Source organism: Dipodomys spectabilis, unplaced genomic scaffold (genome assembly GCF_019054845.1).
Source record: "Dipodomys spectabilis isolate Male_0828 unplaced genomic scaffold, ASM1905484v1 ptg000006l, whole genome shotgun sequence".
Taxonomy (NCBI): Eukaryota; Metazoa; Chordata; class Mammalia; order Rodentia; family Heteromyidae; genus Dipodomys; species Dipodomys spectabilis.
In genome coordinates, this window is record NW_024870683.1 from 9418941 (window position 1) to 9430813 (window position 11873).

An 11873-nucleotide genomic window follows, 5' to 3' on the forward strand; every position below is an offset into this window, starting at 1 on the left:
GGGTAGAAAAGTCTGTGAGACTTACCTCCAACTAATCAGCAAATAGCTGGAAGTGGTTCAAGTGCTGGATTACCAGTCTCCAGTGAAAAGCAAGTGAGAACACCAAATCATGAGTTCAAGTGTCAGTACTGGCAACAATAACAACAAAAGGCAAACTACAAATAAGGAAGAGAAAATTTAGGCATGAGATTTGTGCAATCTGAGATAGTATGACATAATGATCAAAAGACTCTGGATTTGGCTTCAAATCTCACACTAGCTAAGTGACTTCAGACAGTTAACATTTCTGTGCCTCAGTTTTCTCCTACATAAAAACAGAAATAGCAGCACCTGCCTCAAGGGACAGCAGTGTGAGTAAAAGAGAGAGCTACAATGCACAGAATACCACCTGGTACAGAAAATGTGCAAAGGATCAGCTGATAGTGCTGTGGGAAGCTCCCTTAGTTCGAATGCCTTTTCCTCTGAGAAGTCTTTCTTGCTTCCTTCAGTTGGAATAAACAAACTTCTTCCTCACTCTGCTTCTCCTTTGGCTCTACGGAATCCAGGCCCTGCCCAGAACTCTGTGCCCAGATAGCACTCAGCTCCATCCATACCACTTATTTACAAATTCTACAATAGATATCTGTGTTCCAACGTCTCCAAGCAGGAGGTAAGCTCCTTATGGTCAAGCTCTAGCCTGACCATCTCAGTATCTACACAGCTCCCAATAATGGCCTGCATACAGCAAACCATCAATCACCACAGGACAAACAGAAGTTATAAAGTCAGAAAGAATTGTAATCTCTGTCTCTGTCTGTCCTACAGGAACTGTAACCCCCCCATATCTCCAGCCCCAGGTCAGAGGGGTGTACTGCCACCAGCCAGTAAGCACCTAGCTCTCTACTGTAAAGCCTCAAGTCTTTTTCCACTGCAGACCTGCCACTACCCCTCCAACATGATGTAAATTTGACCTATGCCACTATCCTTCCAACACAAGTTGAACCACCAGGGGACAGGCTTTGCTGTACAACTAGTAGAAACCACACCTGCTTCAGATTTGCCTTTTAAAGTCAATTTTCTGGCTCAGAAATGCTTTGGGCCAAGAAAAGGATAGGGTAAAATCTGGTGTGTGTGTGTGTGTGTGTGTGTGTGTGTGTGTGTGTGTGTGTGTGTGTGTGTGTGTGTGTGTGTGTGTGTGTGTGTGTGTGTGTGTGTGTAAATCAGCTAGATTAGAGAGGATGGTCACCTGAAAAGGATAGGGTAAAATCTGGTGTGTGTGTGTGTGTGTGTGTGTAAATCAGCTAGATTAGAGAGGATGGTCACCTGATCTCCTTTAGGGAAACTGAAGTTCCTCATTGATAAGGGTTAAGGCACCACCAGTTCGTGTGTGTGTCTGTGTATCTGTGTGTGTGTCTGTGTGTCTGTGTGTTTAACGGTACATGCAGGGTGATCGCTGGAGGGAGGGAACACCTGGTGTTAGAATGAAAAGACATGACAGTTACAAGACACATGTCTTGTGCAGCTGTCCTTTGGGATGTGCCCACTCTGTGAACAGGATTTCTCTATAAAATAACTCAAGTGCTGCATTAACATCTCCTTTATGGAAGAACACCACAGCAGAAGAGAAAGAAGAAAAAAAAGCTCTGGGCCTCTTCAAGGAACACTGAAGCTGGGGAGTGGTAGGAGGAGATGAAGCAGAGGAATACAATAAGGGGAAATGAACTAGTGGGAGAAAAGGGGCTCTAGGACATGTATCTCAGTAACTACCAGAGCCTTGATTTCTATTTAGAGCATTAGAAATGTTGGAGCAAATCAATAAAAAGCAAACAGTCTGTGGATTCAGGTCTGATCCTTGTTCCATCACCTGGTAGCTATGCAATGCTAGGTGTATTATTAATTTCTATAAACCTTATTCCTTCCTTCCTTCCTTCCTTCCTTCCTTCCTTCCTTCCTTCCTTCCTTCCTTCCTTCCTTCCCTCCTCCCTCCCTCTCTCTCTCTCTCTCTCTCTCTCTCTCTCTCTCTCTCTCTCTGTCAGTCCTGGGGCTTGAACTCAGGGCCTGGGTGCTATCCCTGAGCCTCTTTGTGCTCAAGGCTAGCATACTACCACTTGAGCCACAGTGCCACTTCTGGCTTTTTTGAGTAGTATATTGAAGATAATAGTCTCATGGGAACTTTTCTGGCCCAGTTGGCTTTGAACTGCAATCCTCAGATCTGAGACTCCTGAGTAGCTAGGATTACAGGTGTGAGCCATCGGCGCCTAGCAAACCTTAGTTTTTCTTATCCATAAGATGGATGCAAAAAAGTTCATCACCACAGCAGATGAACAGAACCGAAAGCCCTAGGAAATAGCTTGCCTGACCCCGCACTTTGCAGCAGGATTCTACAGCTCCTCCTTTTCCCCTAAAGCCCAGCCTTACATTGTAACTAGCTCTGTCAATCACCAAAGCAGAAGAGACACTTACAACTTCAATAAACCTTAATGGGAGCCAGTGCTGGGAGCTCACACCTATAATCCTAGCAATTTAACAGGCTGAGATCTGATGATCATACTTCTAAGCCAGCCAGGCAGACAAATCCTCAGGACTCCTACTTATAATCAACCAGCAAAAAAGCTAGTACTGGAGGAATGGCTCAAGTGGTAGAATGCCAATTGTGATCGGGGAGGGAAGCCAAGTGAGAGAATCAAGACTTAAGTTTAAGCCCCAGTTCCAGAACAGAAAAAGGAAAACAACAACAACAACCCCCAAAAGGCAAAAAAACCTTACAGACTTCTGCCCTTTCTTAGAGCCAACCTTGCCATCATACCACCACATGGAACAGAGAAGCCCAAGGCAATCGTAACCAGTCAACAAGAAAGCCCAGCCAAGATCAGAAGGTGTGAGCAAGCTCCACTGAGACCAGAAAAGCTCCTCAGATGTGCAGACTTGGACTGTAAGAACAAAAACTTGTCATTTAAAGCCTGAGTTTAAAACTATAGCTCACAAGCCAGATGCCTGTTTGTGATCCTAAGGTTTTATTGAAACACAGCTACCCCTACTAATATATTGTCTATGGCTATTTTCACACAATGGCAGAACTGATTAGTTATGACAGAGATCATTCAGCTAGCAAGTATCCAAAGATTTGTAATCTGACCCTTAAGAAAAAGCAACTAAGCCGGGCACTGGTGGCTCATGCCTGTAATCCTAGCTACTCAGGAGGCTGAGATCTGAGGATCTCGGTTCAAAGCCAGCCGGGGCAGGAAAGTCCGTGAAACTCTTATCTCCAATAAACTACTGGAAAACCGGAAGTGGAGCCGTAGCTCAAGTAGTAGAGCGCTAGCCTTGAGCTGAAGAGCTGAGGGACAGTGCCCAGACTGAGTTCAAGCCCCATGACCAACGAAAAAGAAAAAGAAAAAAAGAAAAGCAGCTGTACCCTGGTTTAAAATCAGAAGACAGGACTGGGAAGGTGGCTCAGTGGTAGAGCTTGCCTTGCATGCATGAGGCCCTGGGTTCAATTCCTCAGCACCACATAAGCAGAAAATATTAAAAAAAAAAAAAAAAAAAAGCCAGAAGTGGCGCTGTGGCTCAAGTGGTAGAGTGCTAGCCTTGAGCTGAAGAGCTGAGGGACAGTGGCCAGGCCCAGAGTTCAGGTCCCACGACCGGATCCAAAAAAATCAGAAGACAGGTGGCTCAGTGGTAAAGTGCTTGCCTTGCATGCATGAGTTCGATTCCTCAGCACCACATAAGCAAAAAAGCTGGAAGTGGCGCTGTGGCTCAAGTGGTACAGCACTAGCCTTGAACTGAAGAGCTGAGGGACAGCGCCCAGGCCCAGAGTTCAAGCCCCACAACTGACCAAAAAAAAAAAAAAATCAGAATACAACCAAGTGACCAAGGAAGCAGTTAGAAGAAGAGCCTGGAGGGGCTGGGAAGTTGGCTCAGTGGTAGAGTGCTTGCCTGCATGCATAACACCCTTGGTTTGATTCCTCAGCATCACATAAACAGAAAAAAACCAGAAGTGGAGCTGTGGCTCAAGTGCTAGAGCGCTAGCCTTGAGCTGAAGAACTGAGGGACAATGCCCAGGCCCAGAGTTCAGGCCCCATGATGGACAAAAAGAAGGGGGGAAGGGGGGGGAGGGGGGGAGGAGGAGGAAGAGGAGGAGGAAGAAGAGGAGGAGGAGGAGGAGGTGGCGGCGGCTGGAGAGCTGCGTGTAATCCTGAGATCTGGAGGAGCATGGTTCGAGGTCAACCCAGGCAGAAAAAAAGTTCACTAAATTTCATCTCCACAATAATCAGCAGAATTCTAGGTTAGAGTGTAACTCTAGCCTTACAAGCATGAGGCCCAGAGTTTAAACCCCAGTATAGGAGGGAAAAAGTATTTTGGACTTGCAAACTTAACATATCTCTTACACTACTTTCAAGAAATGAGAATTTAGAGGGAAAGGGTCTGTAGCCAGACTGCAGTTATCAAATTTGGGTTTAACCTTTTCCAATACCGACATTTTCAGAACTGGAGAATGTGCCTATTAACCAAAGGCACATTTGACCCTTGTTCCTATTGAGCTCAGCTTCAATGATTTTATGTGAAAAGGAACAAATGACATGTCAGCAAGGTCCACAGGACACGTACTTCCCTTTGTGAGCTCCAATCTTCCTCTGCAGTTTCCCCCTGCACCTACCCTGTTGGGACCCACCATGCTTCTCAAGCTGCTAGGTCCCTCTGCACCAGAGCTTCCCCATTCCCATGCCAAAGGATTCCCACTCATCCTTCCAGTCAACTCAGATGTCATCCTCTGGCAGCCCTCTTTCTCTTGCCAGCAGCACGCAGGCCTACCCAGTCCTTGCCACAACTTCTGGCTTTCCTGGATATAATCTTCACCAAATAGACCCTGAGAAGCTAAACCAGTAGTTCCTGAAAGCCGTGGAGCAGTTTCTGGGGCCTTCTTGAATATCAAAATCCAGTGCTTAAGGCCATTATATAAAATGGCAAAGTATTTGCATATAATTTATGTACCTTCTATATACTTTACATTCTCTCTATATTGTCTACAATACCTGATACAATGTAAATGCTATGTGTACATAGCTGTTTAGAGAAAGCTAAAAAAAAAAAGTCTATACAATTCAGTGATTTTTTAAAAAATTTATTATTTTGCCAGTCCTGGGGCTTGAATTCAAGGCCTGGGCGCTGTCCCTGAGCCTCTCTGTGCTCAAGGCGAGCACTCTACCACTTGAGCCACAGCATCACCTCTGGCTTTTCTGAGTAGTTTACTGGAGATAAGAGTCTCACAGACTTTCCTGCCTGAGCTGGCTTTAAACTGTGGTCCTCAGATCTCAGCCTCCTGAGTAGCTGGGATTACAGGCGTGAGCCACTGGTGCCCAGCCAGTTCAGTAATATTTTAAAAAAATATTTTTGACTTGCAGATGTAGAACCTGAGGCTAGACAGCCCATCATATCCAACTGCAATCTGAAAAAAAGCCTTGGAAAGTTGGCCACACTTACCTCTCTCTGAATTCCCTCTAGGCAACTCAAATACTGTTTGGTACGTGGTATTTTTTTTGTCAGACATGATATTATTTCTTTCATAACTATGGAAAAAGTGTTATTTAACTCAACTCTGTGGATGCTGACAAAATATCAAGAGTTGGTACACATTAGCATGTGTTTAAGCTCAGGAAAATTGATATCATGATTCATCCTTGACTTGGTGAAAACATTTATTTACTTATAACAAAAGAAACAAGACTTCAGCAGAAAACATGACTGGATAAGATGTGTCTGCATGGGCTGGGAAGGTGGCTCAGTGGTAGAGCGCTTGCCTTGTATGCATGAGGCCCTGGGCTCAATTCCTCAGCACCACATAAGCAAAAAGAAAAAAGCCAGAAGTGGCGTTGTGGCTCAAGTGGTAGAGCGCTAGCCTTGAGCTGAAGAGCTGAGGGACAGTGCCCAGGCCCCAGAGTTCAGGCCCTACAATCAGGCCCTCCTCCCCCTCCAAAAAAAAAAAGAAATGTGTCTGCTTGCACCAAAGCAGACTCACCAAGTAACCGGACTTTTTCTTTCTTTTTTTGTCGGTTGTAGGGCTTGAACTCTGGGCCTGGGTGCTGTCCCTCAGCTCTTCAGCTCAACCACTTGAGCCATGGCGCGCCACTTCCAGTTTTCTAATGGTTTATTGGAGATAAAAGTCTCACGGACTTTCCTGTCTGGACTGGCTTTGAATTGCAATCTCAGATCTCAGCCTCCTGAGTAGCTAGGATATAGGAGTAAGCCACCAGCGCCTGGCTTTCTCATCTTTTTTTTTTTTTTTTCCCCAAAGCATAACTTGAAAGAATACTATTTCTACCTATTACAATTTTATTTTCTTTCCCAAAAGCTCAAGTCCTGAGCATCTCTCATCTGAGCTATATTATAATTGTCTCAACTCCAGTGGCTGTAATAGGTCTATAATAATAGGCTGGGACACTCCTCAGCCCATGGCTTTAAGCACACACATCCTCCCTTTCCTGGCCCACCAGTATGCAAGGACAATCCTGTATAACGAAACACTCGGAGGGCAAACTCAGGCTCCCACAAGTTTCATTCCCCTTTCAATCTCCAATTGAGGATCACTAGATAAAAGCTCTGGTTTCCAAAAACACATCCTGTTTTAAGATTTACATATGTCCATGCACATATACACACACATCACCTGCAATCATTCCCTGACCTCACTGAAATTCTACTCCTCTCCATAGATTAAGTCACCTACCTCCCAGAAGAAGACCTCTTCAAAATTCCCAAGACAAAAACAGGGAGAAACAAATGGCAAAAATATGTACCCACATCCTACAGAGGCTCACACTGGTACCAAGATAGCTCTGAGCATAAAACAAATGCTGGCTAAAAATTGGCTATGACTATGTTAGGGAAGAAACTAGCTCTGTCAACAGTTTCTCTTACATGTAATTCTAAAAAGGAAAACGCCTGAAATTGGATGCTGGCAGTGGGGGCAGTAATGATGCGGCCAAGGTTTTATGCCCCAGAACTCATCTAGGAGAAGAAGTGATGCATTAAGTGTGTGATAGAGGGAAGCAGAGGCACAGAGGGAGACAGGAGGGAAACCCTAAGGTAAACTGTGGTGGGGGCTGTCACTGAAAGGAGAATGATAACTCTCAGTTCAGGCCACAGTTAAAACACAACATAGGGCTTGACATCCTGGGGACACTTACCAGACCTGAGTCTCACCCAATTCCCTAAAGACTGAAAGGAACCTGGGCCAGCCTAACACTAAGTGGGTGTCAGTAGTGAATTGTCCTGAAGTCATTTGGGTGGGAGTGGGGTAGAAAAATGGTTAGGGAGTAGGAATTCAGGGCTGGGTCACCTTGATCCCTAGGAAAGCCTGGCTAGAAATAATGTTAAAAACCAGACTGCCTTCTGACTGCCTGAAGGGGCTGGGAGGGTGGGGAAGCACTGGATATAGCTTCACACAGAAAGCAGAGACATGGTACCTATAATCTCTGTCTGAGTCCCAAAGCACCCCCTCTAGAAGACCCAGAGGCAATGTTGAGGGGAGAGAAGACCTAAGTATATCAGTGTTTCTCCAGGTAGTGTCTCAGGAGCAAAGGTCATCAGGGAATTTGTCAGAGGCAAAGTTTCAGGCCCCCTACCTGGCTTATTGACTGGCACACATTGCAAGGATGGGTCCTTGCATCTGTTTTACCAGCCCTCCAGTATGCTGAAGAGTAAGAACCACCACTGTGAACTAGTCTTGTAGCCCCTCCCTGCTGCCTCCTTTCCAACAGAACATCTGGTAACTACAATCCCTGTCTCCCAGGACTGACAACTCCTGAAAGATCAAAGAGTTCTGAGTTACAACCTAAGAGGAGTGGAAAAGAAGCCCAGAGAGATCAGACCAAGTATCAGATCACACAGCTAAATCGTTCACCAGCCCCCACTGCGCTTAGCTTGCCGTGCTGACCCTTGTAAGGGTCCTACCCAATTCTAACCTCTCAATTCTAGCCACAGAGGACCTCTCACGTGTGGCTCCTTAAACCACTAGGCTCTTCTCTAGCCACCTCTGATTACCACCCCTCCCACTCCACAGACCCTTCCTCAGAGGTACGCTCCCTGACCCCTCTTTAAAACTAGGCCCCATCATAGCACTTTTGACAGGATGGCCTCACTGCAGACATCAACCCCACAAGGGTTCCCACTCCAACACCTGGCAGGGGAAGGCCTGGAGAAGACCCACAGAAATATCTGGTGTCAAAATGAAGTCAAAGCTGGGAAGGTGGTTCAGTGGTAGAGTGTTTGCCTTGCATGCATAAGGCCCTGGGTTCGATTCCTCAGCACCACATAAGCAGAAAAAGCCGGAAGTGGTGCTGTGGCTCAAGTGGTAGAGCACTAGCCTTGAGCTGAAGAGCTGAGGCACAGCACCCAGGCCCAGTGTTCAGACCCCATGGGGGGGGAGGGGGTTGGTGAATAAAGCCAAGTCTTAAAGACACTTGACATTCCAGCTACAAACACATTATTCCTGAGTATGTGAAACTGTCCTAACTATAATTGGGGAAAAATGTTATCTAAAGTTTGGAAAGCTACAGAAGACTTCCCTGAGCAGGCAGAACCAACACTGCCAAGAAAGCAGGTGGTCATGAGTAGTGAGGGACATGCAGAGGGATGCAGGGACTGTGGTGGTATTGACCTGGAAGCTTCCCTGAGAACTTTTCTCATGCCTTTCAGGCTCAGAAACCCAAGACTCCCCCACTGTATGCACCAAGCCAAGCTTAGGCCACACAGAAGGCTGCAAGGGACCTTTATCAGTGCTGCTCTCACCTATCAACCACAAGCCATACAAAGCACAGTGGTATCCACTGGGAGTATCTCCCTGCTGACCTTCCTGGTGCTAGGGTGGTCACCTGGCTTTCAGCTCACTGTCATCTAGGTGTGGCATCCTGCTTGGTAAGCCCAGAGTCCAAACATCGGAAGTGTGTCACCAGACTTCTCCAGAGAGGTAAGATCCTTCAGACTGCTCACAACATCCTCGGGGCAGACCAAGCAGGAAGGGGGATACTTCAGGATATCAGGGAAAGGGGACCAATCAGAAAAATTAAAGACCATTTCCTTATCCCTACCTCCAGGAAAACAAAGCAGATAGATCCCTTTCCAAGCAACAGCTGGCAGGTAGGAGCCTGTCTCCCTCCTGTCAGGACCTCCAGCCCTAAGAGAAACTCAAACTCTTTATCAGTCTGGACAAAAGTTTACCTTGGAAGAAGAATGTGAGACAGAACAAGACAGCAGGAGCCTGACAGCCATACAACCCTGCTTCTAAGGAGTGAGCTCTCCCACTGGGCCTCAGATTTAATCAAAACACTGCCTTCCACCAGAAGTAGAAAGAACTAGTATTATTTTATGGGGGAAGGGAGGGCAGCTTGAGAGTGTGAAAGGGAGGAAGGGGCTGAGTCTGACCGTAATTAACTCGTCTACTTCAAAGGGGGAAGGAAGGGGGGAACCAAGATGGCCTAAGACGTTAGAAAGGAGAGTGTCACAGAGCCACCGGGGCTGGGGCAGTATAGTGGAGAGGCGCTCAAGAAGAAAGTGTAGCAGGAGCACCGGTTCTCCTTCCAGCCGGCCAGATAGCCAAACACCCCTAGGACGCAGGACGGGAACAATTGACAGACGAGCGTGGAGCGCTCTGGTAGAAGGCGCACAACGACCCCAACAGCCCGCGAGGGGGTTTCTGGTGCCACTCCTTTACAAAAGGCCGCCTCGCTTCGGAAACCAGGCTCTCGGAGGGTGGGGCGTTTAGGATTTACATATACCCGTACCCGCTCCGAGGCAGCCGGTCGGGAGTGGTGAGTTAACTCCCGGGAGAGTCCCTTCCCAGAGTTGGACCTCAGTTCCCATGGGGGCGGAGGGAGGGCAAGAGTAAATGCTCTTTTAAGCCTACGACAGCCCAAGCTCTCGAAAGACTTCACTGGGGGAGCCGGAAGGGCTGGCTGGATGTCTCTTCCTGGGGCAAGGCTAGGCGAGGTGCTCTCGCTCGGGGCTGTGGGCTCAACAAGGGGGAGAAGCAGCGGCGGCGGCGGCAGCAGCAGAAGAGACTGTGTCAAACCATCAAGGGGGCCAAGCAGGATCTGGACACGGGGTGGGAGTCCTAACCTTGGGTCCTAGGCCGAAGTTGACACAAGGTTCGGGACCTCGGTTCCCCCGTTCGCCCAGTGCCTCTGGAACCTCGATCGAGCATGATTCATCGAGGAGCACCTTACCTTTTCCTTCTTGCCGGCCCCGCTGTCCTCCGCGGCCGAGGCGGCGCACTTGTTGAGCAGTTTTTTGCCTCCACAGGCTGTTGGGCTCCAGGTGCGGCCGCCGGAGCAGGCGCCCCCCGTGGGGTTCCCAGCTCCGCCCGCGGCGGCGCTTTCCACTTTGATGAGTCGGTGCTTGGGCGAGATGTAGCGCACCTCCGCCGGCGTGGCGGGTCGCCGCTCGCTGCTGCTGCGGTAAAGGTGCGGGGACCCCGAGGACGAGGACGAGGAGGCCGCTGCGCCAGCGCCCGAGGAGGCGCAGCAACAGCCCGCGGCGCCCGACGTGGACGAGGCCGAGAAAGCGCGCTGGCCCCCGCCGGGCTCCCCGCCGCCGCCGCCGCAGTAGTCCAGGCGGCACATGGCGCGCAGTTTGCGCAGCGACGAGCCCGGCCCGTTGTAGGGGTCCTCGAAGTCGCGCTCCTTCTGCGCGCGGTAGGCGCGGATGAGGTCACTCGTGCTGCCGCTGTCGTCGGGCAGAGAGCCCGAGGAGGCCGAGAAGCAGGAGGCCGAGGCCGGCCCGCAGGATGCCGAGGACCCCGAGGCGGCCTGCGGCACGGCCTGGGGGGGCTGTGAGGGCCGCTCGCTCCGGCGCCGCTGCTCGCGGTAATCGGGTCTCGGCGGCTGCGGAGGGCTCTTGGTCTTGCTGTTGCCCAAGCTGAAGTACTTGTTCAGCCACTTGGCCATGGCGAGAGGCCACCTAGGGCCGCGGCGCGGGAGCCCGGTCCGCCGCCGCCGCGGCCATTCGGAGGGCAACGCTGCCTCCCAGGTCCCACGGCGCCCCGGCCCCGGCGGGGGGCGTCCGGGGCGCCCGCGGCCGACGCCAAGTTCAAGTCCTCGCCACCGCCGCCGCCGCCGCCGATGCCTCCTGCCGGCCGCTCTCGGGCTCCCGACGCTGCAGCACCACCCTCCGCCTCCGCCGCGCGCCGCCCGGGCTTCCGATCTCCAGCCCCTCGCGGGCGCGTCGCATAAGATCCCGGCCCGCGACCGCGAAGAGCAAAAAGGCCCGAGCGTCCCCCGCCGCGGACCCTCTCACCGCGAGCCCCGCGGCGAGCGCGCTCCTGTCCCGTCGGACCGCAGCCTTCGCTTCGGCGGGGGGGGATCCGCGGCTGCTGCGGGAACTTGGCGTCCTCGGTCCCCCTCTTCCTTCGCGAGAGCGTTGGGAGCAAACCCGTCCTCGCCACCGACGAGGAAGCGGGCAAGGGAACGAACGAACCGAGCGAGCGAGCGAGGGAGGCAGCCGGCGCCCACCCGTGCCCGTCCTGGCGGCGCCCGCCGCTGCCGCCGCCTCCCCTGCCGCCGCGTGTGTGACACTCGGGCCGCCAGAGCCCGCCCCGCGCCGAGGCCACGCCCCCGAGACAGAGCGCTCCGCCCCCTCCCGCCCCCGCAGTCCTGGCCCCGCCCAGCCCAGTGCGCCGGGCGGCCGGACCGCGGCCTGAGCCCCGCCCTCCTTGCGCCGGGCCCCGGGCGGGTGTGCCGCCTCCCCTACAGCACGCGCCACCTCCCGCGGCCGCCTTGGCGCCAGCCCCCGGGTCGTGCCCCGGGGCGCCTGGGTCCTGCGGCGCTGCCGACGTGGCCGACTCCGCCTCGATCTCAGCCCGCAGGCAGGAGGTTGCCCGGTTGAGCCGAGGAGGCACCGAG

General features: G+C 51.4%; 1 protein-coding gene across 2 annotated transcripts in view; it reads right to left on the reverse strand.

The window, feature by feature from the left end:
• Shb (SH2 domain containing adaptor protein B) overlaps nucleotides 1-11504 on the reverse strand; it is a 133671-nt gene extending 122167 nt beyond the window's left edge. Inside the window, exons 1-2 of one of the 2 annotated variants that reach the window (XM_042697981.1) lie at nucleotides 11449-11484; nucleotides 10200-11290 (exon numbers count right to left, since the gene is read on the reverse strand). In XM_042697981.1, coding sequence (XP_042553915.1) covers nucleotides 10200-10919 — 720 coding nt within the window. In that variant the 5' untranslated portion in view covers nucleotides 10920-11290; nucleotides 11449-11484. Of the gene's footprint in view, nucleotides 1-10199 lie in introns of both variants that reach the window. The other variant, XM_042697972.1, reaches the window with a different exon arrangement.
• Nucleotides 11505-11873: the final 369 nt, after the last annotated feature.